Genomic DNA, 26,548 nt, shown 5'->3' with positions numbered 1-26,548 from the left:
CGCTGGACGTGCGGGGGACACTGTCTATCGTGGATAGTAGTCTAGTTTGGCATAATCGATCTTCATAGACGGTAAGGGCGAGAAGCCGAGTTCATAAAGGGGAAAGATATCGTCTATACAGAAAATGGATTAAATTTTACGATACGAAGTGCACACGAGGTTCACAACAGTCTACCCTTCCTATGGATAAATTGTTTTCGCACGGGTGTTCCTACTCTTGGTCGCTAGCTCTTGGAACTCAGGTGCCAGCGAGGTATTGTGAACATACTTCCTACCTCGCTCGTCCAGACGTCAGTACGTGGAATCAGTGCGCAAATGTGAGGCAGCGATAGCCTTAAGGATCAAGCATCCTTCGTAGGCATGACGTTACAGTACAACTGCCCTCACAACACTGAAATATTTTCTCGTGTTGATAGGTATAAGCAATAAATCAAACATAGTCATATCTGTGGATTTGTTCCATCCGCATCGTCGTGTATAATATAGCCTAGGCCCAGAAAGCACCGAGTCCAGACCACTCCGAACAAATCAACGCACAAAACAAGGTAAAAATAAAACGCTAGTCGTAGCTTCCCGTATGTCCAGCTTTCGACCAGATGCAATGCGAGTCATAGATAAGGAAATTTGGGTGGAGAAGGGGGGAGGATCGGTGGAAAAAAAAAACATAATCGTATGCGTTCGTCAGAGATGACTATGTTGATCATGTTTGTGATAACATGATCCGAAATAATCACTCGGCAGACCAATGAAGAGACGTTATATCATAAAGAGAAATGTATCGTGGTGGCCAACGAAACATGAGAATTGGGTCAGGAGGGGTGGACATCTGTCCCCATGTTGCTTTTGTTGGTGAAAGTCAGGTACCACGACTCAGCAAGCGAGAGGATGACTAGGTCTGTCGGTGCAAGAGCGAGGGTAGGGCGAAGGAAGGAAATAAAGGGCAAGCAGAATAAAAGCATCCCGAAATCAATCAAATGGCCTCACAGGTTCAATGCCCTCGTTTACACTCTTTCACAAGACCGTCCTTCTCCCACTCCTCCAGAAGGCGAGCCACTTCCCTAAAGGAGACAGGTTTCGTCAGGAACAGATCCACACCCGAGGCCAAAGCCTCGGACTCATCGCGCGAGCTACTGAGTCCTGTCAAGGCGATGATAACAGCCGGCCCGTAGCCATCACGCTCGCGCTCCAGTGAGCGAATGGCACGTGTGGCCTCGAACCCATTCATGACAGGCATGGACATGTCCATGAAGATGATGTTGTAACCATTCGGCATCTGCTCGACGGCTTCGACGGCCTGCTTGCCGTTCTCGGCAGCATCCAACTCGGTCAGCTTGCGCTTCCGCATGAAGGTCATCATCAGGTTGAGGTTGATGCGGTTGTCGTCGACGACGAGGACACGCGCCAGACGCTGGGATTTCACAGACCCTTCGGCTAAAGGCGGTGGTAGGGGAGCAGCGGCGACTATATCTGGTGGTGAAGTGATCACGGACACGCTATTCGGGCTTCGTTCCTCGATGGACATGGGACCAGTCCCGATGATCTCGGTACGCTCTGTTCGTGGAGAGGGGGGCCGAGAGATGGCCAGAATAGTAGTGGCAGAATCATCGGCAACATCAGACCCGACTGTCGACTGCGCAGTTGACGTTCGGATCGGCAGGTCCATGGGATTCTCAAGAACCGATGAGGCATCAGGCCTGGGCTGCAGGTGTTGCAAGCACTTGAGGATGCTCCGGGCCAACTTGTGTGGCCCACAAGGACGACGGATAATATCGACGGAGGTGGCAACGGTGGTCCATTCGGAGCACATCCCGCTGTAATCCACCGACCTGTGACAATGGATAAGCAGCGCCGATAAAGTTGACGTCGGAGGGCCGCATGAACGAAGTGCGGGTAGATCCTCCTCATCTATCAAGAGCACATCAATGGACAGGTAAGATGTCCACGAGACAAGTTCGAAGCCAAACCAATCGGTGAGATATCGGACAATCTCTTCCCAGTTGGAATCTAATGCGTGAGCAGGATCAACGCCCCAGATAGCGGCCCGTTTGCCGGGATACCCTTCTCGGAGCATAAGGGTCTGCGCTAGAGTATCCTTCTGATGCAAAAGAGGCCCGTGAGACTCGATGGGCGGGCTCTCTTCGCCAACCGGGCGTGCCAGTGGCAGAGACACCCGCACAACAGTACCTTCACCAGGACGGCTGCGAATGCGAATGTTTCCATTAAGGGCCTTGACGAGACTTCGAACAATGGACAGGCCAAGGCCTGTACCTACAGCCAGCGAATCCTCCTGAGCAAAAGGGGTATAGAGTCGCCCCCGAAGGAACTCCTCCGATATGCCCTTGCCCGTATCGGAAATGGTCAACGTGACCATGTCCTCCAAGCCTTGCCGCCGAGAACGGCCCTCAGAGTGGCCCTCTGCCTCCAGATGAATCGAAACCCGGCCAGCATCTGTGTACTTCATGGCATTGCCAAAAACGTTCATAATGATACGGCGCAGAGCACCGGGCTGGGTACGGTAGACCCAGTTGTGATGTGCCACATCAATGATCACTTCCACACTGGATCTCGCCATCGGAGTTTTGGCGGCGTTGTGTGCCATCAGCACGGGGAGGTCGGCAGAGGCGGTAGAATTCTGACCGTAAGCGTGGCCGAGACAAATTCCCTCCACCACCTCTTCGGCCAGGACGGCGATATCCGTCACAACGTAGCTGTCCAGATGGGCAGCCAACCTATCTGTCCCTTTGAAATCAAGCGGAGATTCTTTCCTGCGCTTCATCGATTGCCACGTCCGTTCGAGCGAGACTACTTTGCTGAAGTCGAGAACTTGGTTCATCGTATCCAACAACGTCCTGCCGCAAGCATTGACGGTTTCGAGTAAGGACTCCTGGAATTCGTTCATATTGGTGCTGTGCAGAAACTCAACAGCAGCCAGAATCCCATGAAGCGGGCTTCGAAGTTCATGCCTAAGACTGCTGTCAGTAAAAATCGTTGGCGCAAAACATGAGAAGCAGAAAACTTACGAAATACTTCCAATAAAGTCGCCCTTTTGGCGATCGGCAATAAGTGACTCCACCCGACTATACTCGGCCATAATGGAAGACCCAAAGCCGAGAACAGAACTCAGCTCCACGGCAGTAGTGAAGACCTGTGTCTCCTCGGTGCTCCAACAGAAACAGCCAGCAAACCACTGCGAGGTGGCTGCATTCCACAGCGGAACGAACATGATTTGAGCGGCGTTGGGGAAATACTTATTGAGCACTGTATTTTCTGCCGCTTTTCGTCGCCGTTTGACGGGCTTCGAAACCTCAATGGTCGGAAGAGCGCCTCCAGACGGTGATCGATTATTGTTACCAGTCGGAGAGCCTCTATGAAGCACATTCTGGTCGTCGTCATCGGACGTCGAGATCTGACCGTCCCGATGAAAAGACCACAGCTTGCCCTTTGGGTAGCGTCGAAGAAGCATCTGCAGAAATGACCGATCAAGTTTGGCGGCTGCGCAAGAGGCTGTAGAACCGGCACGCGGAGCAAATGGATCGTCGTAAGTCGACATTGATAAGATAGGCGCAGGGCCGCCCGAGTCACTGGAGCCATCACTCCCGAGATCGCTTTCCAGCATGGGGGAACTGTTCGCTTCCAGAAAGATGACCCCGCCATCTCGGCTTAAATCAAGACTCTCGCGAAGCAAATTTGCAGCCCGCCGGAAACACCAGGAATTGCCATGGGAGTCATCTGGGGGTAGCTGGTTTCGGTTGGCGCCCGTTAACCACTCCGGGAGAGAGCCCGTTACATAATCGGAGGAGCCGCCTCCAGTCTCTAATTTCGAGACAGAAGCTCCAGAGCTCAGAGATCGTGAGTCGTTGCTGGGTGGCCGGTCGTTGGCGGGACTGTGTGATGGAATCTGAGATACATTTCCGAGGCTGTCCTCGCGTGAGCCACCGGAGAAACTGATGCGCTGGTTCGCCGATCGGAGAGAGGTCGATGGGTGAGTGGTTGAAGGAGACATAGAGCTGCCGGCGCGAGACGCATCGAAGCTATCCACGAAACTCGAACTGCCCTCGACAAAAAAGGCAAGACCACGGGACAGACGAGCGGCGCGCCGACCCTCTGACGCTTGGCGGCTGACTTTGAAATAATCCATCACGAGCGACGCCAGAGACCCCAAAGTATCCTGTTCCAATGTCGTCAATCCCTCGCGCGGCTCCGAGCTCAGCACGCAAAAACATCCCAGGTTGATGTTATTTTCGGTTGTCAACGGGATTCCGGCGTAGAATTTAAAGTGCGGTGCGTTCTCGACAAACGGAAGGTGCTTGAAGCGCGCATGCTGGCTCATGTCATTGACCTCCAGGAAGTGATGTTGCGCATTATGACGATCGGAGGAAGGCAACGAGACAGTATCCTGAAATATGGGCCACGCCTTGCGCTTACCCGTGGATCCCAGCCAGAATTCATCGTCTTGTTCACGGACGGCCGTTTCGTTGAGGTTGAGGGTCGGTGTAGCTTCGGCCAGGACGAATTGCGCGTCGCGGTCTAAGGCGCAAATGAGAGCCCGGTCGGCATTCAGGCGAAGCGCGGCCAGCTGTGCGAAAGATGTCAGGGTATTGTTCGAGGTGCCGAGGATCAACGCCTCCGGGCCGGCCGCGGTGGACGACTGCGAAGTCGCGCTGCTGTTGGATTTGACCGAGCTATCGGCACTCAGCGTACGGACAGTGCTTGCGGGGTCGGAGACTGAATCGTCGACCCCGGGTGACAGCCTGGACGGGGCAAGGGGCTCCGACACCTCAGGCTGGTAGTAGCGATACAGCTCTCTCGCTCTGCGGTCGTCGGTGTGCGCCTGGTGCGCGTGCGATCTAGTAGTAGTCTTCATGCTTTGCCGCTAGCCCCGGAGTAGTTAGGATGCAGTCCGGCATCCTTGGACTCCAGAAATCAACGGTCGAGAAGGGAAGGGAGCGTGGTCAACTGGTGGGAGGAGAAGAGGTTGAAATTCGCGATTGTCCACACGAAAAGGAGCTAGGAGCGGGCGGAAATGCGCAAGCTGACGCTCGCTCACTGATCAAGCAATGTGGGCAGCGATCCAAGGGAACCGGTGGAATCGGAGCGTCAGAGCCACACACTTGGAAGTGGCTCTCGGAGTGGGCAAGAAGCGATGGAACACAGGTAGAGCCCAAGGAATGTGCAGAGCAGAAGCTCAGTTGGTCCCCAGAAGGGAACAATCCCACAAATAACGAAACGATCGTCTGCTAGGTGGGGATAGAGGCACAAGGGCCGGTCAAGGAAAAGGACTCCAGATGTGATGATTCGTGAGGATCGACTGGCGCAATTGCCTCTCTTGGCGGACGTGCCCGACCGGAACATAGATCCTAGGTCGTACAGTCATCGACGATGTGGAGGATGTCGTCTGTGGCGGTACCTGGCGGTACCTGGCGGCACCTGGACAATCGGAAGCCACGGCGTCAAGCATTGGCTGGGAATTCATTACATGGTGGGCGCTGGTTGTGGACGCCTTGGAGCACGAGTTTCATGGGTATGGCCAATCAGCGTGAATGTGGAACCCTGCGAACACCGTCATGGCTTAGGGCTGGTGGGGACGAGACAGTATTTCCAGAACTCCAGGTGATCGCCAGTGCTAGTGGGTCGGGTGGCGGTGGCAAACTCAGGTGTGTTGGACTGCAAGGATGCATTTTTGTGCCCTCGAATGCCGCACTCGATCATGTAAGCGACAAATGCCCTCTGCCCCACGTGACTCGGTCCAAGTAAGAGTGGGAGGTCGGCTTACGTCTTTGTAGATACCCGACTACTAGTGGCGGGGACTGTGGCTCTGGCTCAGTAACTTCCTCCTCCTTCCAATCAACAACATCTTGACACATTTATGTGTCTCGTCTGATTACTAGAGTAAACAATGGCCATTGGAGGCATCGCTCTCAGCACTACTCTCAATAGGCCTTCTTTCTAGTGTTCCACTACATAACCTTCTATTCCTCTTCTTGGAGTTCTAATCATTGTTCTCATCCAACTCCGCTCATGCCGAATACTGAAAGAGAGCAGGTGAATCTCAACAGTCTACCACCACCACCACCACCCCCCGAAATTCCTGGCTCAAAAATCTCCAGTTACGTCTTAAAACTCAGAACCGCCCCTTTGGATTACTTTTTCCAAGCACCAACCCCACCCCAGTACGTGGACTTGTTCGACGCACCTACTGGGCCCTATTTCTTCTATGGCACGTTGACCGACCCCTCTATGGTTCGTGAAATTTTGGGGCTGGAAACCGAACCCGAGCTACGCCCAGCACGTTTATCGGGCTATGAGTGCAAGTTGTGGGGGCAATACCCTGCACTGTTGGATGCTCCAGGCTCCGTGGTTGAGGGCGCAGTGTATCATGTTAAAACGGTTGAACATGGGGAGAGGCTAGCGGCATATGAAACAAAAAACTACCAAGCTGGTCCTTGTCGCATTCGCTATACTGATGGGAAGGAGCCTTCGGACGATGTCGGATATACATTCAAATTCAATGGGAATCAGAAGGATCTAAGCGATGGAATTTTTGACCTGAGGGTCTGGTTGGAAAGAATGGGAAGACTTGCTGCGGTGGAAAAACTCGATGCCAAGAAGAGCACTAACTGATTTGAATTGAGACGACAGGATAATCTAGGGTAAATAATACAAAATCAGTCTGTTCTTTCAAGCATCTATAGAATTCGAGATACATCTATGCGACTAGGCGATAGAATCAGATTTCTTCGATCATTAGACCCGCATTTCGAGAAAGACCCTCTGCACTTGACACCCATCAACAGGTGGTAGATACTTCATCAAATGGACGACAACAAGACATATTGCTGAATTAGAGACGGCACACGGCAGATGGACCTACGTAGTAAAATTACTAGCGGGAATTTTACCCTGACACAATACAACACTCGCTTCGTCTAACAAGAGAGCGGGTAGATTGATTCCATTCTTCTAGCTATATTCCTCTTGTTCTTCCGCTCAAGAACTATGTACAGTACATGATACGCAGACATGCGTCGAGTTAAAGCCGCTCCATCAGCCGCTTCCGCACAGTCCACATGCGAGCCCGCTTGCCATACATATACATGGGGATCGACATGAGCAGACAGAACAGCTGGAGCCCTCCGATGGCCAAAAACACGGTGCGCGAGCCATCCGCATCCAGCCAGTCCACGATAAAGAGAGAAAAGACCAGGCCGTGGAGCACGTCTGAGGGCACAAGTGATGGGTCAGCGGAGGTCATCATGATAAATGCAAGCAACGGGAAAACTCACTCTTGCTGAAGTTCAGTGTCACCAGAGCCTCGCCAGCATACTGGCGGTAGCTATCAACGCAAAATGTGATGGCGGTCGTGCTACCGAGACAGCAGCCGAACGAAATCAGCCCGAAGAAGATCGTGGGCACGATCCACGCGTCGAGGTTTTGGGAACTCCACCCAAAAGCCATCAGGCCGATGGTGGTCGATAGGCCGATGGGCAAGGCCATCACAAGACGGAACTCGGGCTCGTAGATGCCGCCATTGCGCTTGGTCATGTATCGGACCACAATATCCGATACCTTGCCCGCCACCGCGGTGCCGAGGAGGCCGCCCACAAAGGGCGAGATGTAGAGCAGACCGGTCTGGAGAGGAGTGAAGTTGTAGGTGCTCTTGGACTCGAAGATGGTCGCGACAGATTCCGAGATGACGATCAGCCAGCCGACGGAGAGCGCGTACACCACGGACGACCACAGGACTGCTGGGTAAGCGAACAACACAAACGGCCGCACGGCGACCTTGAGCCACTTGTCGCGCGCGATTCTCCCATTCCACACCTTCAATGTCAGGGTGTATGGTATCTTGGCACGTTCGCGCAGCCGGTTGGTGTACTGTAGAGAGGGAGTCATCGGGACTCCAGGCTCCATCGAGTCGCTGCGCGCAGGTGAAACTGCGGCATGACGGGAAGCTTCCAGGTCGCCTGGATGCACCGAGGGTGCAGCGGTTGGGGAAGGGATTTGTAGAAAAGCATCGGGCCGTTCTGTTGCCGGGGTCATGACAGATGGTGTCATAGCCGGGCTCATAGCTGGAGTGGTGGGCTGGGTGATAATTTGATCGCTGGTTGCATCCCCGGCAATACCATCGACTTTCTCATTCTCAACGTCTTGTCTCTCACTTTCGGACTCATCGGGGATGCCAAAATGAGCATGCTTGGACCTCTTTGGGGACGTGACGGCGGCCGACTCCTCCTCAAGCTTATCAGTTTGGTCGGGAATCTGTACACGAGGACGCCCGCGATGAAGTCCCTGAGACATAATGCCGGACACCCTGCGGAGTGGGTGCGGGCGCTGCCGTTTGTGAGGACGCCGCGGCCGAGGCGTGCGGTCCCAGAAAGTCTCCGGGACGAAGAAAAACAGCAAGACCAAACATCCACCAACCACAATGGCTACAATCCAGAAGACCCAGCGCCACCCAAGGCTCTCGATAATGGCGGCACTGACCAACGGGATGAGATTCTTGCCGCCCAGCAGCAACAGTGTGTATATACCAACTCGATACGCTCGTTCATGCAAAAAGTAAATCTCGGCAATGGTGGCCGATGGAAGACACTCGATGGGGCTGACCGCAATTCCCTGGAAGATGCGTGCAATCACCAAGCTGGGGTAGTTTGGGGATGCGGCGCACCAGAGGGCCGAGATGATGAAGAGCGTCGCTCCCAGCAGATAGACGGGTCGCTTTCCGAAAAGGATGGCAGTGGGAGACATGATCACCGAGCCGATACCCAAGCCCAACATGTAAAGACCGGTGGTGAATGCCACCTTTTGGGTGCTCACATCGTACGCCGCTGCAACTTGGTTGAACCCAGCCGCCAGGACGGGGGTCATGCCTCCTCCCAGAAGACAATAGAAGCCCAAGGAGAGCAGCGCGGCATCTCGACGCCACATGGGCCAGTTTAACGGGTCATTCACGGAGTCATCCGGTTGGGGTTCGAGGATAATCTCTCCATTAGGCGTTCTTTTCTGCACTGGTTGTTGAGGGCCGCGGGAAGAACCGCGGGAAGATGGATTTAGTGATGGAATGGATGAAGCCGACGTCCGCGCCGGTTGATGTCTCATGCCCAAGGGTTCATTGCGATTTGCTGACAGAAGCAGGACGGTTCCTAGATGAATGAACCAACGGTTAGCCGCGCGGTCTTACGTGGTGACCAAGGCCATCCTGAACCAGCCACTTACCTGGTACTTCATCCGTCAGTCTGTCGCTGAGAATTCCAAGGGTCGATTTGGACCGATAAGCGTACTCCTCGCTGGACTCGGACTCGGCTTTGGGGTTTCCTCTAAAGACCCTCCTCCACCGCGGTGTCGCCGCAGCCTGCTGCGGCGGGGTATCAGGCGATGACGTCTCCGTCGGTGGTGCCATCGGGACAGAGTGGTGGAAATGTTTTATATTGCTCAGGAGTGGTGAATCAAGCACGCTATCAAAGTTCTTATCAACTCACCGCATAGCTTAGAGCGACACACCTTGGGAGAAAGCGGGGGTGGGTCAAGGGATGGAACACGTACGTCTATAAGACAGATGATCAAGGAAGATTCTGTCATCCAGTCTAAACGGTGAATCGAGCGAATCAATAATAATAGCGACAGATCGAGTTCCCCGGGCTGAAAGAGGCAGAATGCAGCTGTCAGAATGCAGTCACCGCGTGCGATAGAAACCCAACAGGGGCAACTGGACGGCGGCACTGTGCGGCATAGCTTGATGGAACCGGGGAGCAGAGAGGTCTCGAGATATATATCAGCGGAGAGAAAGTCATCAGTCATGAAAGTCATGCGCTTATCCGCAAGCAACATGCGGGATCGACAGTCGTCCCATGTGGTTGGCCAAAGGCGGTGAGGCTGACTCGTCCTTTCTCCAACACTCTACACTCACTACTTACTCTACATTCACGACTCTATACACACTCCGACGACTATTACGGACTCCCGCGATATGCGTTGTCGGGCTGCGTTCCTCCTATCCAGTCATAGCCAGGCGATCATCATTGGAGATAAGCCCCGTCATGCATGCGCCCGTTAGCGCTCGCACGGCCCATATGCGGTGAAGCGAAACTTCCTCGGCGGGAATGCTGCATTCCTGCGACCTGAGACACGCCGCCGTGATGGTGATTGCGGTCCGGCTCAGATGACTCGCTTGTCGTCATCCTGCAGTCTGCGATCGCGGGGGAGGAGAAATTCCATTGTTACCGCCGGACTATCGTGGTGCCGCTGGCGTCATCCCAGCTGATCTCACGCCGCTGATCTGAACGCCTATCTTCAGGGATGTCCACGTTGGGCATACCGTTGGTGTTAATTTACTCCTCCACTCCTCCACTCTACCGGAGGGCTTGAGCTGTAGCCGGGATGACCTAACAGGAGGTTTTATCTGCCATTCCTGCACCGTCATCCCCGCAAATCCACGCAGCAAGTCGCGCGGAAGAATACTCGCTAATTGAGGATATTCAATGGAAGCTAAATAAGAGTTCAAACAGGTGCCGTTGAGTATAGTGTCGATGAGTATAGCGCCGTTGACTCCATCTATAACACCAAAACTGCCCCTCCTCGATGAATTCTGGATATAGAAAATGAGCACCTAAACCCTGAGGCATCAACAAGCGAGAGTCATGTGACCCTCTCGCACACGGATATATTGCGCTGGGGATCCGGATTCTTCTTCCGTCTGTAATCATTTCCATCGTACCTCGCTCCCAAGCCTGTTCCTTGTCAAGCAGGAACGGGTTCGTGGATCAGACGAAGATAGTACTGTAAGAAATGCTCGTCCGAAGGTGTCCTGTCGATCATAGACGTGGCTGCAAGGGTCACCCCTGGTCGCCATCGACAGGGTATATCTCGGCAGTTCATTCCTTCGCGCGGGCATTTCTTATGGTACTGACTCTGTTTAATCCATGATCCTATATAGCTGCACAGGGGAGACAAGGAACGATTGCTTGGGTGCGAGGTACAATGTAATCAAAACTGGTGTCAAGGGAGACCAATTGGGGGCGTTTAGAAGCCTCATGGGAAGTTTATTGACTCAATTCATAATATCTACTTCGAATCATCTGTCCGTTTCCGAGAAGGTTCTGTAAAATGCACCCATCAGACGAAACAACATATCCTCACGCCCGCTCTTCGCCAAAGCGAAAAAGCCATACGGCTGTCCATTCTTCCCCAGCCTGCCCAGGGGCATGGTTGCAATAGGCCACCCGGCACACGCAGCGAACGTAACAAGGGTCGAATCCGACGGACCAAGCACAATATCGAGACTGTGCTCATCCATCCATTTCTCCATTCCATCCACAGAGGCCAACCGCCGGAGCTGGGAGACCGCGGATGCATGGGATTCGGGAGACATCGTGCTCTTTAAGGCAGCGAGGATTTCTGTTTGCGTGGTCCCCGCTATATGAAGGTCTGTTCAGAGGACTGTCGAGTCAGATCAGTCATAGCGAACGACTTACGTTTAAAGCGCTCTGCCTCGTCATGCTTCTTGTTCCACTCTACTATATCTTCAAGAGTCTGGAGCTGAGGGTCGGGCCAAAAGTTCAACAGGAAGTCTTGAACTCGACCCGGAAATTCGCAGTCTGCCATTTTTTGTTGGCGCTATGGTCAGCTTCAAATTTGGGGGTTTCCGCGTAGCATATTGTACTTACTCGCTACATCCTGGAGGGTATGACCGTCGTGCTTTAGAATCTTGGCCTCCGGGATCTGGAGCGGGTAGATCAATCGAGCTCCATGGGCTTTCATTTTCTCCGTAGCACCCTCGTATGTCGCTTTCTAGTTCTAATATTAGTTTTGGCACCTTGAAAACAATGGCAAGACGGAGACACAACTCACCACGTCGGGCGAATCCCATTTCCCTTTCGAGATGCGGTCATCTACCCCCCATTTGATATCAACCACACCAAGACGGAGCTCTGTCCAGGAGGTTCCCATGATGGAACTGTAACCTTCCCTGGGAACTTTGTCAAATGCTTGAGTGGTTAGAAGCACTTCGGTAAGTGCAGCCAAATCGAACGGATCTCGCGCCATAACCCCAACGCCATCGAAGGTTGAACTAAGCTTGAACACTCCATCGAGGGCGGTGGAAGCCAGCGTGATCTTCATTCCATACAACCCATTCACGCTTGCGGGATAGACGTTCGAGCCCGCCGTCTCGGTGCCGATTGCAAGAGGAGCGAACCCGGCAGCTATGCTAACTGCGGAGCCGGACGAGGAGCCGCCGGGGGTCTGCATCGTTGGTCAACGCCTTCTATACATCTCAGCTCTAACCCAGGAAAGCTCACCGGCTGTTCATCCTCGTTCAGGCCTTCCTGGCGATAGGGAGATAGGGTCTGGCCCCCTTGGGCACTCCAGCCAACGGCCGTAGTGTCAGACCTGATGTGTCAGTATGGGAGCATGCACTGTCGCTGTGTTAGCTCACTTCAACCCGCAAAATTCCTGGATTTTGGTCAGAACTAAAGTTTCAACTGGAGGCGATGCGCTCGAGCCCTACCGTCATGTTTGCTTTCGCAAGGATAATCATTCCCGAATCAATCAGCTTGTATTGCTTAGCCAGCTTCAACCAATCTTTGAAGTATCATTGACGAGAAAGTTATACCTTGGTGATCACCGACGCATTCCGCCTTGCCCTGAGGCTGGCAAACACATGCGACCCTACCGTTGTGGGCATGCCAAGCGACTCGTCGGTAACGATCGCATCCTAGAGGGAGAAGAAGAAAAGTGAGACATGGCGTGGATCTATCCATGTGCTAGATCCTTTACCTTGACGACAATGGGAATCCCATGCAGCTTGCTCTGGACATGGCCGAGTTGTCGCTGTTCGTCAAGCCACTTGGCTCGGGTCAACGCGATATCTCTGGGACAAGTCGAGATGATGGCGTGGAGCCCTCGTCCATGATGATTATGGCGCTCAATTCCCGCTAAGAAGGCTTCCACTAGTTGGACACTGGTGATCTCCTTGCGAGTTAATTTACTCTGTAGTTCATGGGCCGGCAAAAAAAGCAGGGGATCGGTTGATGGATCCATTGTTTCTGGTGTTGTTGTAAGTAAGATGCGGGGGAAGTAGTAACTAATAGGCAGGGAGTTTAATTTTACTCAAGAGTACACTATGCTTCCCCGAGCTATTTATCTTTGATTGCTGACCAGGCACACGATTTAATATATTTCGTTGCCTGCATTTATATACATCCAGCCATGAATCCACCTGGCACGCCTTAATCAAGATATGTGTATAGGGCACATGACCATTATTGACATTTACTGTGCAAGGTCATCTTAGTCCAAACCACACCAGTAAATATGCTCGGCTCTGGGCTTCTTCCAAGAACAAACAAACAATGCTGACTGTTTCCGGTGCGGAGTCACGTGGCTGCCCCTATGCAGAAACCGACCACCATCGGTCGGAACTCCCTGAACCACGCAGTGCGCAATTTATCATCTTCTAATAGTTTCTGCTCCGTGCTTTCTTTGTTTAATTATCTTCTGCATTCTTTACCCTCAATTCCTCTCACTCGATTCCATCCGGCCGCAGATCTGGTCGTGGCATCTTTCTTCCCTGGCGCAATCTTGTCTTGTCCAATCCTCCTTTTCGCCTGCGCCCAACACCAAACGTCGCTGTCTGTCACTCGTTCTGCGGTCGTCGCCGCCTCTCAGCATGAAATTCCACTTCTCATCCCCGTTAATTCTCCTCCTCCTTCCCGCCATCACTACCGCACTCACCGACGCCACATCGAAAAACGACCTCACACAAAATTCCCGCGGCTCTCGTGACGACTACAACTCAAACGCCCTCCTTGTCGACTCTGATGCGTCAGGTGTAGCAGGATCTGCTTCCAGGGGGGCGCTGGACGTCCCAGTGGACGGCAAGGACGGCAGGCCTCATGCCGGTCCGTGGGTGGAAACGAGCGCGGAGCGAGACCGGAAAAGCTCCAAGGGCACCAGCGACAGTTCGGATCTGAGTTCGTCGAAATACGACTCCAAGCTCCCTTCGTCCGATCACCTCACGGAAGATGGAAAGGTGATCCCGCATTCCAACGGCGGCGTGATGGACGACCCCCATCGAACCGGACCAAAGGAGGGCACGCGCGGTATGGAAGGTGGCGTGTCGGAGAAGGAGAAGGAAAATCAATTCTCGTCTGAAAAAGTACCGGGTGGACCGAAGGAGGCGCCTCCGCTGCCACACAGTGAGCAGAAGAAGATGCCTTCGGACGGCGAGAGCACAGATGGAACCGGGACTGGGAATCTTGGAGTCCTAGAGGTATGTTGGATTGCTCCTCTTTCCGTTGATCACACTAACATCGTTTTAGAAACCGGCCGATCTGCCCGAGAAACCGCATGATATCCCACACCCCAAGTCGCCTTCCTCGATCAAGGATGACCCTCTGGCCGTCGACCATAGCAACTATGGCCCCGGATCCTCCTCATCCACGTCCTCCACGTCCTCCACTACCTATGACAAGGACGATACTATCCCCGAAGACGGTAGCGCGCTTCACTCTCTCGTCTTTTCTTTCACCATGATCATCGTTTCCGAAATTGGCGACAAGACGTTCCTGGTCGCTGCCCTGATGGCGATGAGACACGCGCGTTTGGTCGTGTTTTCGGCTGCCTTCAGCGCCCTGATCGCCATGACCATTCTCTCGGCGGTTTTGGGCCACGCCGTTCCCACGCTGATTCCGAAGTCATTCACTAAGCTCATGGCCGCTGTGCTGTTCCTCATCTTCGGCGCGAAGATGCTCAAGGAAGGACGCGAGATGTCTCCCGACGAGGGCGTGGGAGAAGAGATGCGCGAGGTCGAGCAGGAACTGGAGGAGAAGGAACATCAGCAGATGCGAATGGGCCGGCGCCGCTCCTCTATCACGCCCCATAACCTCGAAGCAGGCCGCGCCCCCAAGTCGCGTGGATCCACGAACCGACTCCCCTCCCCTCCGGAGAGTGTATCGTCATCCTCATCCCGTGGCTCTTCTCCCCGTCCCACCCGCCGCTGGAATGACCTCGTCGTGGGGGTGAATAACCTCTTGTCCCTCCTTCTCAGTCCGGCCTGGGTACAGACCTTCGTCATGACTTTCCTTGGCGAATGGGGCGACCGCAGCCAAATCGCCACCATCGCCATGGCCGCGGGCCAGGATTATTGGTGGGTGACCATCGGCGCGATCACCGGCCATGGTATCTGTACCGCCGCCGCTGTGATCGGCGGACGCGCCATCGCGGGGCGTGTCAGTATGCGTGTTGGTATGTATCTTCTCGCCTGCATAATATGTTCTTGCAAGCTAACCAGATTACAGTGACTCTCGGCGGTGCGGTGGCGTTCCTCGTTTTCGGCATTATCTACCTGTTGGAGGGCCTCTATTAGAAGCATGGTTCATCTCTGGCGGTCGGCATGTGTTCATGGCATCTTTGTTTTTTGTAGTATCTGGCGGCTGCTCTGCGAGTCAAAAGTTGAGCGCTATCTCTTAATGATATAATCTTGTGCGTCTGGTTTTCAACGGCCAGAGCATGTATACCTCTGTTTCGAACGTAGTATGGAGGCACCTCGGCAGAAAGAAATACGGAATCCGAGTCTGTGTTATTCAATCAACCCCATTATGATTCACCACGAGTCGGGACCTTCTCTTCGCTCGCTCTCAATCGCAAGTCTGGAATCCGTCGAGACACCGCAATCACCTCATACCTGCGCTGACCTCATACCTGCGGTTATCACTCGTACCTGCGGTTATCACTTGTACCTGCGATTATCACTTATACCTACAATTTCCACCACTCAGATGGCCTTAAAAGTGAGCCGTGCATCATGACTAAGGGGCGGTGAGTAAAAGGCACCAATGGCAAGCCACAGCCAACCGGACTAGGCCTAAATGGGAAACCTAATGGGGACACCCTAACACCCTAATGTAGATCGTTGCCAACATAGGAATAGCGCCTTGTAACATTGTTGTTCCGCCCCGATGTCCTAGGGTAGCCTCGTCCCCAACCATAACATCGCGTTTAACCCCCTATGGTCCTTCTCACCTTCGCCCACCACAACAACGAAGACATTCTCCCATTCTTTTACTTTATTAATTATTTCGCTTTTCTCTTCAAGGAGAATAGGGCGTTGGAGAGGCTGCCGCACTCCCCGGACGTAGCGCGACGCGCTATTGCTGACTGGCCAGCCCGACACCGCGACACACCGCTTACTCTACAGCGCAAACCAAACAGTGCAAATCGCCCACATGATTCCGAGCACTCCTCCACGCCGAAGGACTCGCAGTCAGAGCCGTGAGCTCGAGTCCCATGGCCATGTTGCGAGCGAGCCTGTCTCCTCGGCCCCTCAGCGGGCGCTGGCTAAGGGGAAATCCACCGCCAGTCGTGAGTATTCCTGGTTCTCTTATTTGTCTTGCGCCGGAACTATACATCATCTATTGTTATACTCTGCCGGAAGGTGTCTTTGCTTTTGGCTGCTTATACAACCCACTTCCCTGTCACTTCCGCTTGCAAATTCTGCCTCATGATTGAACCAGTGGCAGCTGACCCTCTCCAGGACTAAGCATGGTAACGGAAGAGACCCCAGGCAGCTCTCGCCAAACGCCCAGCTCGAATACCCGCAACCCTGTGGTGCCTGAGTCGCCGGGTATGCATGAGGGACACACCAATATTTCCGGAACCACGATCCTGCCTTTAGATTCTCAAGACAATGAACCCGAGCCCATCTTGATGGTGGACGAGCTTCCAGATCTCCAACGCGCCGCGACCAATGTCATGGATCTTCTGGTTCCCCGCACTGCGAAACCAATAAGCATTTTCAACGCGGCGGCAGAGTCCCTCAAAGATGACGGGGCCACTACCCAGAGTAAACGGGTCAGCCGAGCAGTCGATAAGCTGGAGAGCCAAGACAAGGTCTTTCCGCGGCAGACGTATATCGATGTCGATCGGATCAGCCGCCTGCTACCGTCTGTCTCCATTCCAGGGGCTGCGCAGCCTTGGACTCCGTTGCCAATGCTCTACAAGGCCAACTGTGCATGGCTCGCGCGCGATGTGCTCTACGCGATTGTCGGGAAACAGTCGCAGATGCGGGTAGTGCGAAACTTGGAGAATCAGTTTCCTGCTCCATTCATGAGCAAGGTCGTCGTGGCGGGCTCCCAGTCGAGGCCACTTGGAGCAAGTGCGACCGACAAAGATACTTTTGATCTCGCTCTTCAGATTCGGACGCTGCTGTTTGTCATGGAGCTGGAGAAACGCCAACATGAGAAGAATTTCGATCCCCTCTCCATTCTTAGGGGGATGTTCTACGATGAGCTTGCGTTCGAGGGCGAAGACTCGCAATTGGACCCTTCATCATTCCGTGGTTTCAATCTTCCTGGTATTTACCAAGACCAGAATGGATGTCTCCCAGAGCGGTTTCAGGAAGCAGTCGAAGAGAGAGTCAGCGAACTGGAGGATAGTCTCTATGATGATGAGGGCCTCCCGAACATTCGGGAGCTGAAGGCAGCCTATCCATGGAAACGCTTTGTTCTGCAAGTCATCCGCTGGATCATCAAACGGGATGGAGAAATCCGAGAGGACCTGCAAGCACTCCCAGCTGTCGACGATGTGCGTGAGACTCTTGAAAAGGGGTTTGAAGACCAGATCCGTCCGCGCGCTTTTGCAACGCCTAGCCGGCTTTCAGAGTCGGTCGCCCCTGAGCGCCGCCCTCGCATTTCCCTTGGCCAACAGAGCCAAGCTACTTCAAGTGACCAACGAGTGATCACAGGATCACCGGTAGTGTCTAGGGACTTTGGAGTAGCTGCCTCTCCAGTGTTTCGGGAATCCGTTGGACAAGAGAGCCCCAAAGGACCGACTGGCGATTTGGTGGACCGAAAGCGACGGAAATCCTCGAAGACATTGGGTCGAAAATTTCTCAATCCAGATTCTATGGGTCTTATCAAACAGCTCGAACAGGCTCGACAACGGAAAGAACTGAGCACTCTCGAATCCCAACCCGCAGCCCCGTCCTCAACAGCCAACTCAAGATCGACGAACTTGTTCAGCTATTTTGAGCAGACAGTGTCTTCCGGCCGAGCGGAGATCCCTCAATCTCCCGAGCCACCGGCCAATCAACAGTACCGAGACGGCGATATTGACGAAGTAGACCTCAGCGGTCGCCAGCAGCACGAGATTATGGAGTCGAACAGCCCTCCAGGCTCCTCCCGAATCAACCAAGTCAGCCACACATCTGTTCCTGGTCGGTTCTTCGACTCGCCACAGGATGCTCACTCTCGGCGGGTGGCAGGACCGTCAAATGACGAGGTGCTTCGGCTCATGAACGAAGCAACCCCCGCACCTGGACCCTCTTCGCGTGCGGCCTTTATCGATCGTCAATCCAACGCTGAGAGGGTGTCTCCGATTAGCCACGATACCGACGTTTGGAGCTCAGAGCGACGACGCGCGCAGGCCGAGTCGTCAGCAACGCGAAAGCGGCCTCGACAAGAATCCCCCGACGACGACGAGGATTCTGACGACGACTTTGATCAGGACGATCGCCAGATCAACACCGCCGAGCGGCGCGCACAGAAGCCCCCACAGCAATCTCGCCCGGTTGAGAAGCGCCCGCGACTCAGCACTGAGTCCGACGCAGCAGGCACCCAGTTGCAGCAGTCGTTGAATGTTTCCACCCACGTCTCTCAACCTACGACATCTCAACCTGTCGGCTCTCGATCTGCTGCCTCCAGACCTGCGGGTCCGAGCCGAATAGCCGCTTTACAAATGTCTCAGCCTGAAGCCTCAAACCCACCCGCGGCTCCAACGGGCCCATGGGCAACCAGCGTGTTTGTTCCTCGCTCGGACGTAGACGGTCGGCAAGGCCCCAAAAAGACGTACTCTCAAGAGGAAGATGAGCGCCTCATTTTTCTCATCGGGAAGTATGGCAAACACTGGTCCGTGATCGAAAAAGAGGACAGCTTCTGTCCTGTCGACGAAGGCGGGCCCAAGTTGAAAGGCCGCAACCAGGTTAGTCTGAAAGATCGGGCGCGTAACTTGAGGGCCATGTTTGATAGGTATGTATGCGCACTGGTGGCTGTCCGGTTGATGTGATGGGGCTGGATTCGTTTACTGACTATTTTTGCTACAGGGAAGGGCGACCACTTCCTAAGAATTTCGATCAAATCACCCCTTCGTATCCAGGCAAACGCAGGTAGCTTTGTCTCGTTCTTTCTCTGATTTTTAACTCTGTTTCGAGATACCCCGGAGCAAGCCATGCTAAGGATAGGATGAGATGGGAGTTGCTGGGGTCTTTATTTTTTTTTTCCTTCTCTTCTTCGGTTACTTTGCACATAAGATACTACTTTTGTAAATTATACCTTTACTTGGACCTTAATCATAAAAACCTCCACCCAAGTCAAAACTAAAGTAGAAGCTTTTTTCTATTCACTCACCCCTTCACTCGTCCCACTGATCAAAAGACCGAATCAGGTCATAGTAAAGCATCATACCCTCGAGATGAACATCCAGCCGAATGCGCTCGTCCACGGTGTGGATGTTGGCCGTGCCGCCAACCCGAGACGGACTCCAGCGGTAGATATTGCGCGAGAGCGGCCAGTAGAAGCGCGTGTCCGTGTTCCCAGTCATGATATCGCCTGTGACCACGACCGTCGGGTTCTTCTTAGAGGAAGAGGCAAGCGGGTTAGGGTGCGACTCGAAGACGGAGCGAGTGACGCCCGCGAAACGGGCCCAGGTCTTCGATGAGAGCGGGTCCGTCGGCGAGATCGGGGCGGGCATGAGAGGCTCGCTGAGCGAGGAGAGCGTGAGGGTGCGTTCGGGCGCATCAGTGTCGTCATCCAGCAGCGACTGACGGCGCGTACCCTCCAGATCCAGGTTTGGAAAGTCATGCTGCACGGTGAGATTGTGAGACTCGGCGATAGGGCCGATAATGCGCAGGGCGCGGTCGACCAGCTCGTCGGGAGTTTGGTGCAACGCAACGCGGTAGTTGACCGTCGCGGAGATCTTCTCGGGCAGGGCGTTGGTCTTGACGCCGCCGTGGATGAGGTCGGCGGCCTGCGACGTCTGCAGCAAGTAGCGCACCGCAGCACCGCGCGACGAGGCGAGCGCCTCGCCCAGCGCGGCAGCGTCTCCGGCGGCCAGCTTTTCGGCCAGCCAGGGCTCGACGTGGTCCGGCGAGTAGCGCGCCTGGCACTCGAGCATGCCGTGGGCCGGGTGCGATTCATGCAGCCACGGCGAGAAGAGTTCCTGGCGCTCCAGGCTATACAGAATCTCCGCCATGATCCCGATCCCCGTGTGCGCGGGCGGAATGGAGCTGTGCCCGCCAGGAACGGCCATCTCCATAACCAGATCGATAGAGCCCTTCTCGCCGACACCGGGGAGCGCATAAACCACCTCGTCGTCACCACCTAGGCTCTGCACGCCCATCCCGCCCTCGTCGAGGACGAACTCGAAGCTATCCTTACCATACCGCTCCTCCAGCGCCGAGGAAAGATTCCCCGCGCCCAGGAACCCGTGCGACTCCTCGTCGTAGCCAAAGGCCAGCACGACGGTGCGCTGCGGCGCCCAGTCCTGCTCGAACAGCTCCTCCACCACGGACAGAAGCCCGATCAGCACGTTCTTGCAGTCGCTTGCGCCGCGGCCCCACATCCACTCGCCATCGAAGTAGCCCTCGAAGGGCGGGTGTGTCCAGTCTGAGGGATCGTCGATGGGGACTACGTCCTGGTGCGCCATGAAGAGGAGCGGCTTGGCTGCTGTGTCGCTGCCCTGCAGCGTGAAGAGTAGACCGAGGCGGTTGACGTGCTCTACCTTGGCCCGGGAGTGACTATATCCCCCACCCACCATCAGACAAACGAGCATTTTTAAGTAATTGGGGGGTAGACTTACACCAGAGGAAATGTCTCCTCCAGATATTCTTGGAATTTGACAAACGGTTCAAAGGCCGGGTCGTATGGATCGACCATGTAGTCGGTGATAGAGGTAGGGACCTGGACAGCCCCCGAGAGGCGCTTGGCCTGCCGCGAGCGGAACACCGCATCGGACAGAAAGTGACTAGCATCGTGCAGGCCGTCATTGGGAGCGGCGACTTTGGCAGCCTGCGGACAGGTTTCCCGCGCGGAGAAATCGGTGAAAGCGCCGAGGATCTGTTGCGTGTCGGGGATGCTTAGGGCTAGTGTGGTAGATGCCACGCCGAGGAAGGGGAGGAGGGATTTCATGGTGGGCGGGCGTTGATAGCTGTACAATAAGAATACCTCCTCGCAGATAAATACAGTCTGCAATTAGGTATAAGTAGTGGCGGTGTCTATCTATCTTATCTCTTTCTTCCCCTCTCAACGCCCTCGGCTGGGGCGGGGTTTGCCGACTCCAAGCTTTACCGGATGAGGCAGGTGTCGGCGTCTGCTCGGCAAGTTCAATTGACACTTACATGGATGTACAGATAGCTCTGGATAGAAGATAGTCCATTGTATATGTACAATGCTGTGTAGTGACAACAGGGTTGATGGAATACAAATGGGAAGGAACCAAGGGCCAAGCCCAGCTGTAACCGTGGATCCTCGATTGTATAGACCCGAGATGCAAAATGAAAATGAATGGCGAACTCTCACGCTCGCCCGCGACCCGCGGGCAGGTATATACCACCTATGCAATACAGCAATATAGAGTACACTGGAACAAAATAGCAGTACAGCCCGCTAGAGACAGGCAAAGGTCTCACAGCAGCCACGCCAGCGCCGCAAATGCAGCGCCGAGCACCGACGATCCGGCGCGAACTGTATCTGCCGCATTGGCCGGCGGGGGTGTAGCCGATGCCATGGAGGATGACGAAGTCCGCGATGACGAGGCAGTCGCAGAGCCGGACGCAGCGGGAGTTGTTGTCTTCGCGGGTGTGGGCGCTGTGAGGATCTTGCTGGGTACAGTACCTGTTGCGCCCGTGGGAGCGACGACAATCCCGCCGGCAGCGGTCGAAGCGCTGATGGGGCCATCATTGGAAATGCCGCCATCTGGGTCGCCGATTGAGAAAACACTCCAGGCGTTGTGACCGCCACCTAAACAAGTCAGGTCAGTTTTCTCTTCTTCGCTTGTTTTTGTTTGCACTGGGGGATAGATGGATGGCCTACATTCATCCTCGGGATATCCCGCACAGGGGACATTGCACTTGCTATCCTTGACCTGCTTGTCTTTTGGGGGCATGTCATGTCCGCACCAGCAGCTCATCTTGCTCAGCGCCGCGACAGTGAAGTGGCCCTTCCAGCATTGAGCCCGGCAGTAACCCAGGGATTGGAAGTCATAGCTGCCCTGATCTTGGAGGGTACCAGGGTCGGAGAAGCACTCGCTGTCGTAGTCAGAGGTAGCGAGGGTTGCGACAGGGAGGGAGAGGGAGAGGGAGAAAACGAGAGCAACGAGGGTATTTGGGAGATGCATAGTTGTTGGTGGTGGTGGTATTGTATGAAACGATTGAATGTTGGCAGCAAAGCGAGAGGCGTGGGTGTTTCCGACAGAAAAAAAAAGGGAGGGAGAGGATACTAACGGTGAGTAGCGACCATCCCCAAAATAGCGACATGTTTCACATTTTAAAGAACACCCCCCAAAGAATCTCCAGCCTCGCATAAGCGGGAAGGGACCAAACCGACGTCATGATTATTGACCGACCCCAAAGATCTCACATATCCGCGCGATCGACTGCTCTATTGAAAGGCCCTACGAGTCGTCATTGGACAATGCGCCCTCCGTGTCGCCATCGATCGGCACGATCGCCGCCATCCCCGGGCTCGGGTTCGCGGGTGTGAAACGGGTCCTTGCTTCAGGTTAACGAGCTGGAACAGGATGTGCGCGACCTGACAGGTTGAACGCGTATTCGGTCCACATGGTGTTCCAGCTTGGGGGGAAAGTGATTCGGCGGAATTATGAAGCCTGGAAGAGGCTAATGAGGAGCATAAGGCACATTGGGGTACTTGGCGATACCTGCCGAGGCCCTATAAGCGTAACGGCCCTCTTGACGGGCCTCCTTTCTTGGAGCAAGATATCAGCCTCGCAATACGCCGGATCCACAGAATTCGGCTATTCTCCGCCTTGTTGAAGTTGTTGGAGTTGGTCATCAGGGGTAAAGACGGAAGTGGCGCAAAAGTCAGCCTTGGCCCTAACGAAACTACAACCTACACCGCCGGATTCAAGACAAAGATAGATCGGAAGACCCTGTACGGCCGGATTCAACCGGCACCCTGCATGCATCCACTATATAAATAAGGCAGAAATAGAGAAGAGGCCTATGCACAATGACGAAAAAGAAAGGGAAGGAAGGGAAGCCTGAAGCCCTCAAAATCAACACGCTCTCAGAGCCGTGTCGCGTCATACGTCAACATCAGCATCCACAACCGAAAGGGATGCAAATCAACCGCGTAGAGGTCGCTGGCACGAACGACGATCCCTCAATGGCGATGGGTATCAGAGACGATAAGAAACGGATATTACCAGAACAAGAACCCACAAAAAGCGAGTGAAAAGTCTCCAATGCGCTGTCTTTTTATCTGCCCGTACCGAAGGATTGGGGCGGCAATAAGAATAGACGCACACGGAATAGTAAAGATAAATCCACAAGAAACGAAAGTGTTTTCGGTAGGCGAGACTCCTTACGACTGGTTCAAGAGGAGAGCAGCGAAGGTGCCGCCCACGGCGGGACGAGCAATGAAATCGATTCCAAGCGGGTAGCTAGAGAACCTCTGTTAGCAAGAATCCTAGTGGGAAGATGGGGGGGAAGATGGCAACTCACTCTCCCGTGACCGTGTCGTACAAGTCCGTCAAGGCCATATTGGTCGGCGTGTCATTGATCCACTTGACAATGTCGGTGATGAACATGGTCTGGGTTGAGCTGTCGGAAATGGCGGCGCAGAAAGATTCCCAGTCACCCTTGGTGAGGGTGTGGCGCGTATCCAGAGGCACGCCGTACTCGTTCTCGACAGTCGGGTAGAAAGTGTTCTGCATATCGTACACGGACTGGGGCACGAGGTTCAGGCCCAGCTGGGCGTCGGCGTAGAGATTGTATAGGAGGCCTGACGCAGTGAGTAAGTACTTTTACACATATGGAAAGAAAGAAAAAAAAAAAAGTCTTACCGTGGCTGGTCCAGTTGTTGTAGTTCAGAGTCGTGTGCGGCGGGTTCGCGTTCTTGTTAATAGCCAGGGTCTGCCACTTGGTGATGTAGCTGTGCGCAATTCTGGAATAGTTGGCAGCCTCGGCCGGGTGACCGGTCAGCTTGGCAATCTCGGACATGGCCTGGATACCAATCATGCCCTTGAGAGCCAGGTTGGTTTGGTTGCTAAATAAATCAGATGCATGTCAGCCATGGGTTCGTTCATTCCTCGATAAGAATGGTCACTCACGCCAGAGCGCCGGCAAAGTCATCGGTCGAGATCTGGTTGGCTGGGTACAGCGCGTCGTTGACCAGGTAGCTGGTCCACTGCTCCAGCAGCTTGTAGTTCTGGGTCAGATAGCTCGTGTCCTGGGCCTTCTGGGCATACGCCAGAGACATGATGACCATGTTTCCGCACTCCTCCAGCGGCATCTTCTCGTCGTTGCCGGTGGGGTGTCCCGTGGCGTTGGGATAGGTGGATCCTATGTCGTGCATGGCCCAGGCGTTGGGGTAGTCGCCGGCCGCCTGGATCTCGTACAGCGGCTCCAACACAAGCTTGAGGAGCTCGGAGTTGGTGTACAGCAAAGCCGGGTAGGCGGGGAAGATGATGTCGACCGTGTTCACGTTGCCATCGGATGAAATCTCCTTCAGGAAGAGATACATCTTCTCCGGGGTGCCGCAGAGCTGGGTGGACCCGAAGACCTGGCGAGCCGCAAGAGACGTGATCGTCGCATAGTCCTGGCTGATAGCAGCGGCCGAGTCCTTGGCAATCTGGTTGTCAAAGGCACCAGACAGTGAGCTGAAAGTGTGGTAGTCCTTGTAGAAGAAGGAAAGTGCGTCAAGATCATTGTCAAAGTAGCTGGTCCACAGCGACGGGACGGGGTTGTATCCCGAGGTGCCGTTGAACTGAATCGCCTCGTCCTGGCACAGGCCAATGGTGAACAGCGTGCTGACGGGATGAGAGCCAACAGAGCCCAGATTGGCGGTGAACCCGAACACGGGATAGTCATCACTGATGGCGCGGTAGTTGTTGTCCTGGGAGTCTGTGAGCACGCCGTTCGACGCGAACTGGCCCCGCACAACCGTGTCCTGGCCGGACTGGAAGGTCATGCCCTTGGCCGCGTCGGTGGCATAGTACCAGTTACCCCATTCAGCCTGCTGGTCGACCTCGGAGAACGCCAATTGGGTCTGGCGGTACACCTTGTGGTAGCCAATGCCGTTGGTGGTACCGTAGTCCCACTGGGCAATGGCACTGCGGTCTCCAGAAATCCATTCTACCACCACAGTCAGCTTTCTTGGTCAATTTTGTCGGTCCACAAAAAGCACGTACCGGCGGAGATATCTGAGTAAACTTCCACCTGGTGGTGATTGCCATCTAGAGAAGAAACCTCCACATCCATATACGAGAAGATCAGCGACTGGCGCTTCAGATCATTGGGCGTCAACGGCGAGAGGAAAGTAATCTTCATTTCCACCACGCCCTCCACATTCATCGTGAAGATGCTCTTGGTGGAAGTATACTCGAACGCTGTCTGGTTGACGGTAGTCGCGCCAGGCAGGCCCATCCAGGTGTACGTGTTGTTATCAACACGGATCATACCACACCAGCCAGTGACCTGGTTTCTACTCCAGAGTCAACCATTGTTGTTTGGTCCGAACAACGAACCGAAGACCACTTACTGCCAAAACGTCGGCCATTGACCAGCCAGATAGCCGCCATTCCCACCGTCAGTGCCGGCATCTTGCCAGGTGCTCAGATACGGCGACTTCACAGCCAACGGCAACGAAGGTGGCCGTGCTGGAGTAAAGGTAGACTGAGCCGCAATGGACCCCACGAGGGAGGAGACCAGCAGGCCGAGGCGAGACAGCTGCATGGTGGCCGGTCGATTATTGTCGAGACGAGCGGAAACACAACTAGGAGATTTCACAATATAGGACTCTTGGCCCGGTTATAACTAATAGCCCGCAACGAAAAAGAAACTCGAGCTAGGTCTAGCAAGGTAGGCAGTGCAGGTGTTAGTTGGCGTTGGAATACGCAGGGTTCGAGGATGGTCGAGGGGCCGAAGGGATAACTAGTCGACGAGGGGGCCGGAAAGGAAAGCAAAAATAGAAAGATAATAAGCAAGCAGGCGAACAAAAAGGATCGACAGGGAGGGCTATTGTTTACTGGAATGCCAGGGACATTTTCATACTTATAGGCCGACGAGAGGAGAAACGAGAGAGACACGGGCCCTCCGCGCAAGCATCGGGAGGGATCCGCATGCCAGAGATTACAATATTTTAGCGCGCGACTGGGAACACGTTGATCACGAATGCAGGAGATGCGGCCAGGAAAGTTCCGAGACCACGTCCGGCTGACTCTGCTGGGGCCGATGCACTGCACATGCCGGTCTCTGCTTGGCCATATGGCAAGGGGATGGGATGTTGGAGTGAGGGGGGAATCACACACGGGGCCATCC

At 54.4% G+C, this 26,548-nt stretch overlaps 10 protein-coding genes across 10 annotated transcripts; 3 read left to right on the top strand and 7 right to left on the bottom strand.

The window, feature by feature from the left end:
- Nucleotides 1–988: 988 nt before the first annotated feature.
- PFLUO_LOCUS228 (uncharacterized protein) lies at nt 989–4,864 on the bottom strand (the record flags this gene model as incomplete). The annotated part of the gene is made up of 2 exons (XM_073779411.1): nt 989–2,963; nt 3,021–4,864. 2 exons carry the CDS (start codon nt 4,862–4,864, stop codon nt 989–991), a joined length of 3,819 nt encoding a protein of 1,272 aa, XP_073634326.1.
- A 1,154-nt stretch (nt 4,865–6,018) lies between these two features.
- On the top strand, nt 6,019–6,621 carry PFLUO_LOCUS227 (uncharacterized protein; the record flags this gene model as incomplete). The annotated part of the gene is made up of 1 exon (XM_073779400.1): nt 6,019–6,621. The coding sequence occupies one exon, from the start codon at nt 6,019–6,021 to the stop codon at nt 6,619–6,621; it is 603 nt and encodes a 200-aa protein (XP_073634325.1).
- Nucleotides 6,622–7,030: 409 nt separating this feature from the next.
- On the bottom strand, nt 7,031–9,400 carry PFLUO_LOCUS226 (uncharacterized protein; the record flags this gene model as incomplete). Its single annotated transcript, XM_073779389.1, has 3 exons — nt 7,031–7,218; nt 7,284–9,143; nt 9,217–9,400. The coding sequence occupies 3 exons, from the start codon at nt 9,398–9,400 to the stop codon at nt 7,031–7,033; spliced, it is 2,232 nt and encodes a 743-aa protein (XP_073634324.1).
- Nucleotides 9,401–11,071: 1,671 nt separating this feature from the next.
- Nucleotides 11,072–12,511, bottom strand: PFLUO_LOCUS225 (uncharacterized protein; the record flags this gene model as incomplete). Its single annotated transcript, XM_073779378.1, has 7 exons — nt 11,072–11,412; nt 11,472–11,594; nt 11,664–11,787; nt 11,848–12,240; nt 12,297–12,387; nt 12,434–12,450; nt 12,506–12,511. The coding sequence occupies 7 exons, from the start codon at nt 12,509–12,511 to the stop codon at nt 11,072–11,074; spliced, it is 1,095 nt and encodes a 364-aa protein (XP_073634323.1).
- A 93-nt stretch (nt 12,512–12,604) lies between these two features.
- On the bottom strand, nt 12,605–13,038 carry PFLUO_LOCUS224 (uncharacterized protein; the record flags this gene model as incomplete). The annotated part of the gene is made up of 2 exons (XM_073779367.1): nt 12,605–12,712; nt 12,775–13,038. The coding sequence occupies 2 exons, from the start codon at nt 13,036–13,038 to the stop codon at nt 12,605–12,607; spliced, it is 372 nt and encodes a 123-aa protein (XP_073634322.1).
- Nucleotides 13,039–13,666: 628 nt separating this feature from the next.
- On the top strand, nt 13,667–15,364 carry PFLUO_LOCUS223 (GCR1-dependent translation factor 1; the record flags this gene model as incomplete). Its single annotated transcript, XM_073779356.1, has 3 exons — nt 13,667–14,269; nt 14,319–15,243; nt 15,297–15,364. The coding sequence occupies 3 exons, from the start codon at nt 13,667–13,669 to the stop codon at nt 15,362–15,364; spliced, it is 1,596 nt and encodes a 531-aa protein (XP_073634321.1).
- Nucleotides 15,365–16,223: 859 nt separating this feature from the next.
- On the top strand, nt 16,224–19,163 carry PFLUO_LOCUS222 (uncharacterized protein; the record flags this gene model as incomplete). The annotated part of the gene is made up of 3 exons (XM_073779345.1): nt 16,224–16,359; nt 16,532–19,022; nt 19,097–19,163. The coding sequence occupies 3 exons, from the start codon at nt 16,224–16,226 to the stop codon at nt 19,161–19,163; spliced, it is 2,694 nt and encodes an 897-aa protein (XP_073634320.1).
- A 241-nt stretch (nt 19,164–19,404) lies between these two features.
- Nucleotides 19,405–21,179, bottom strand: PFLUO_LOCUS221 (uncharacterized protein; the record flags this gene model as incomplete). Its single annotated transcript, XM_073779334.1, has 2 exons — nt 19,405–20,788; nt 20,851–21,179. 2 exons carry the CDS (start codon nt 21,177–21,179, stop codon nt 19,405–19,407), a joined length of 1,713 nt encoding a protein of 570 aa, XP_073634319.1.
- Nucleotides 21,180–21,675: 496 nt separating this feature from the next.
- PFLUO_LOCUS220 (Protein SLG1) lies at nt 21,676–22,386 on the bottom strand (the record flags this gene model as incomplete). The annotated part of the gene is made up of 2 exons (XM_073779322.1): nt 21,676–22,010; nt 22,083–22,386. 2 exons carry the CDS (start codon nt 22,384–22,386, stop codon nt 21,676–21,678), a joined length of 639 nt encoding a protein of 212 aa, XP_073634318.1.
- Nucleotides 22,387–23,591: 1,205 nt separating this feature from the next.
- On the bottom strand, nt 23,592–25,963 carry PFLUO_LOCUS219 (uncharacterized protein; the record flags this gene model as incomplete). Its single annotated transcript, XM_073779311.1, has 6 exons — nt 23,592–23,670; nt 23,732–24,011; nt 24,073–24,275; nt 24,340–25,363; nt 25,420–25,712; nt 25,770–25,963. 6 exons carry the CDS (start codon nt 25,961–25,963, stop codon nt 23,592–23,594), a joined length of 2,073 nt encoding a protein of 690 aa, XP_073634317.1.
- Between the last annotated feature and the right edge of the window lie 585 nt (nt 25,964–26,548).

The sequence above is a fragment of the Penicillium psychrofluorescens genome (assembly GCF_964197705.1).
Source record: "Penicillium psychrofluorescens genome assembly, chromosome: 1".
Lineage (NCBI taxonomy): Eukaryota > Fungi > Ascomycota > Eurotiomycetes > Eurotiales > Aspergillaceae > Penicillium > Penicillium psychrofluorescens.
This window is presented reverse-complemented; position numbering and strand designations above follow the sequence as displayed.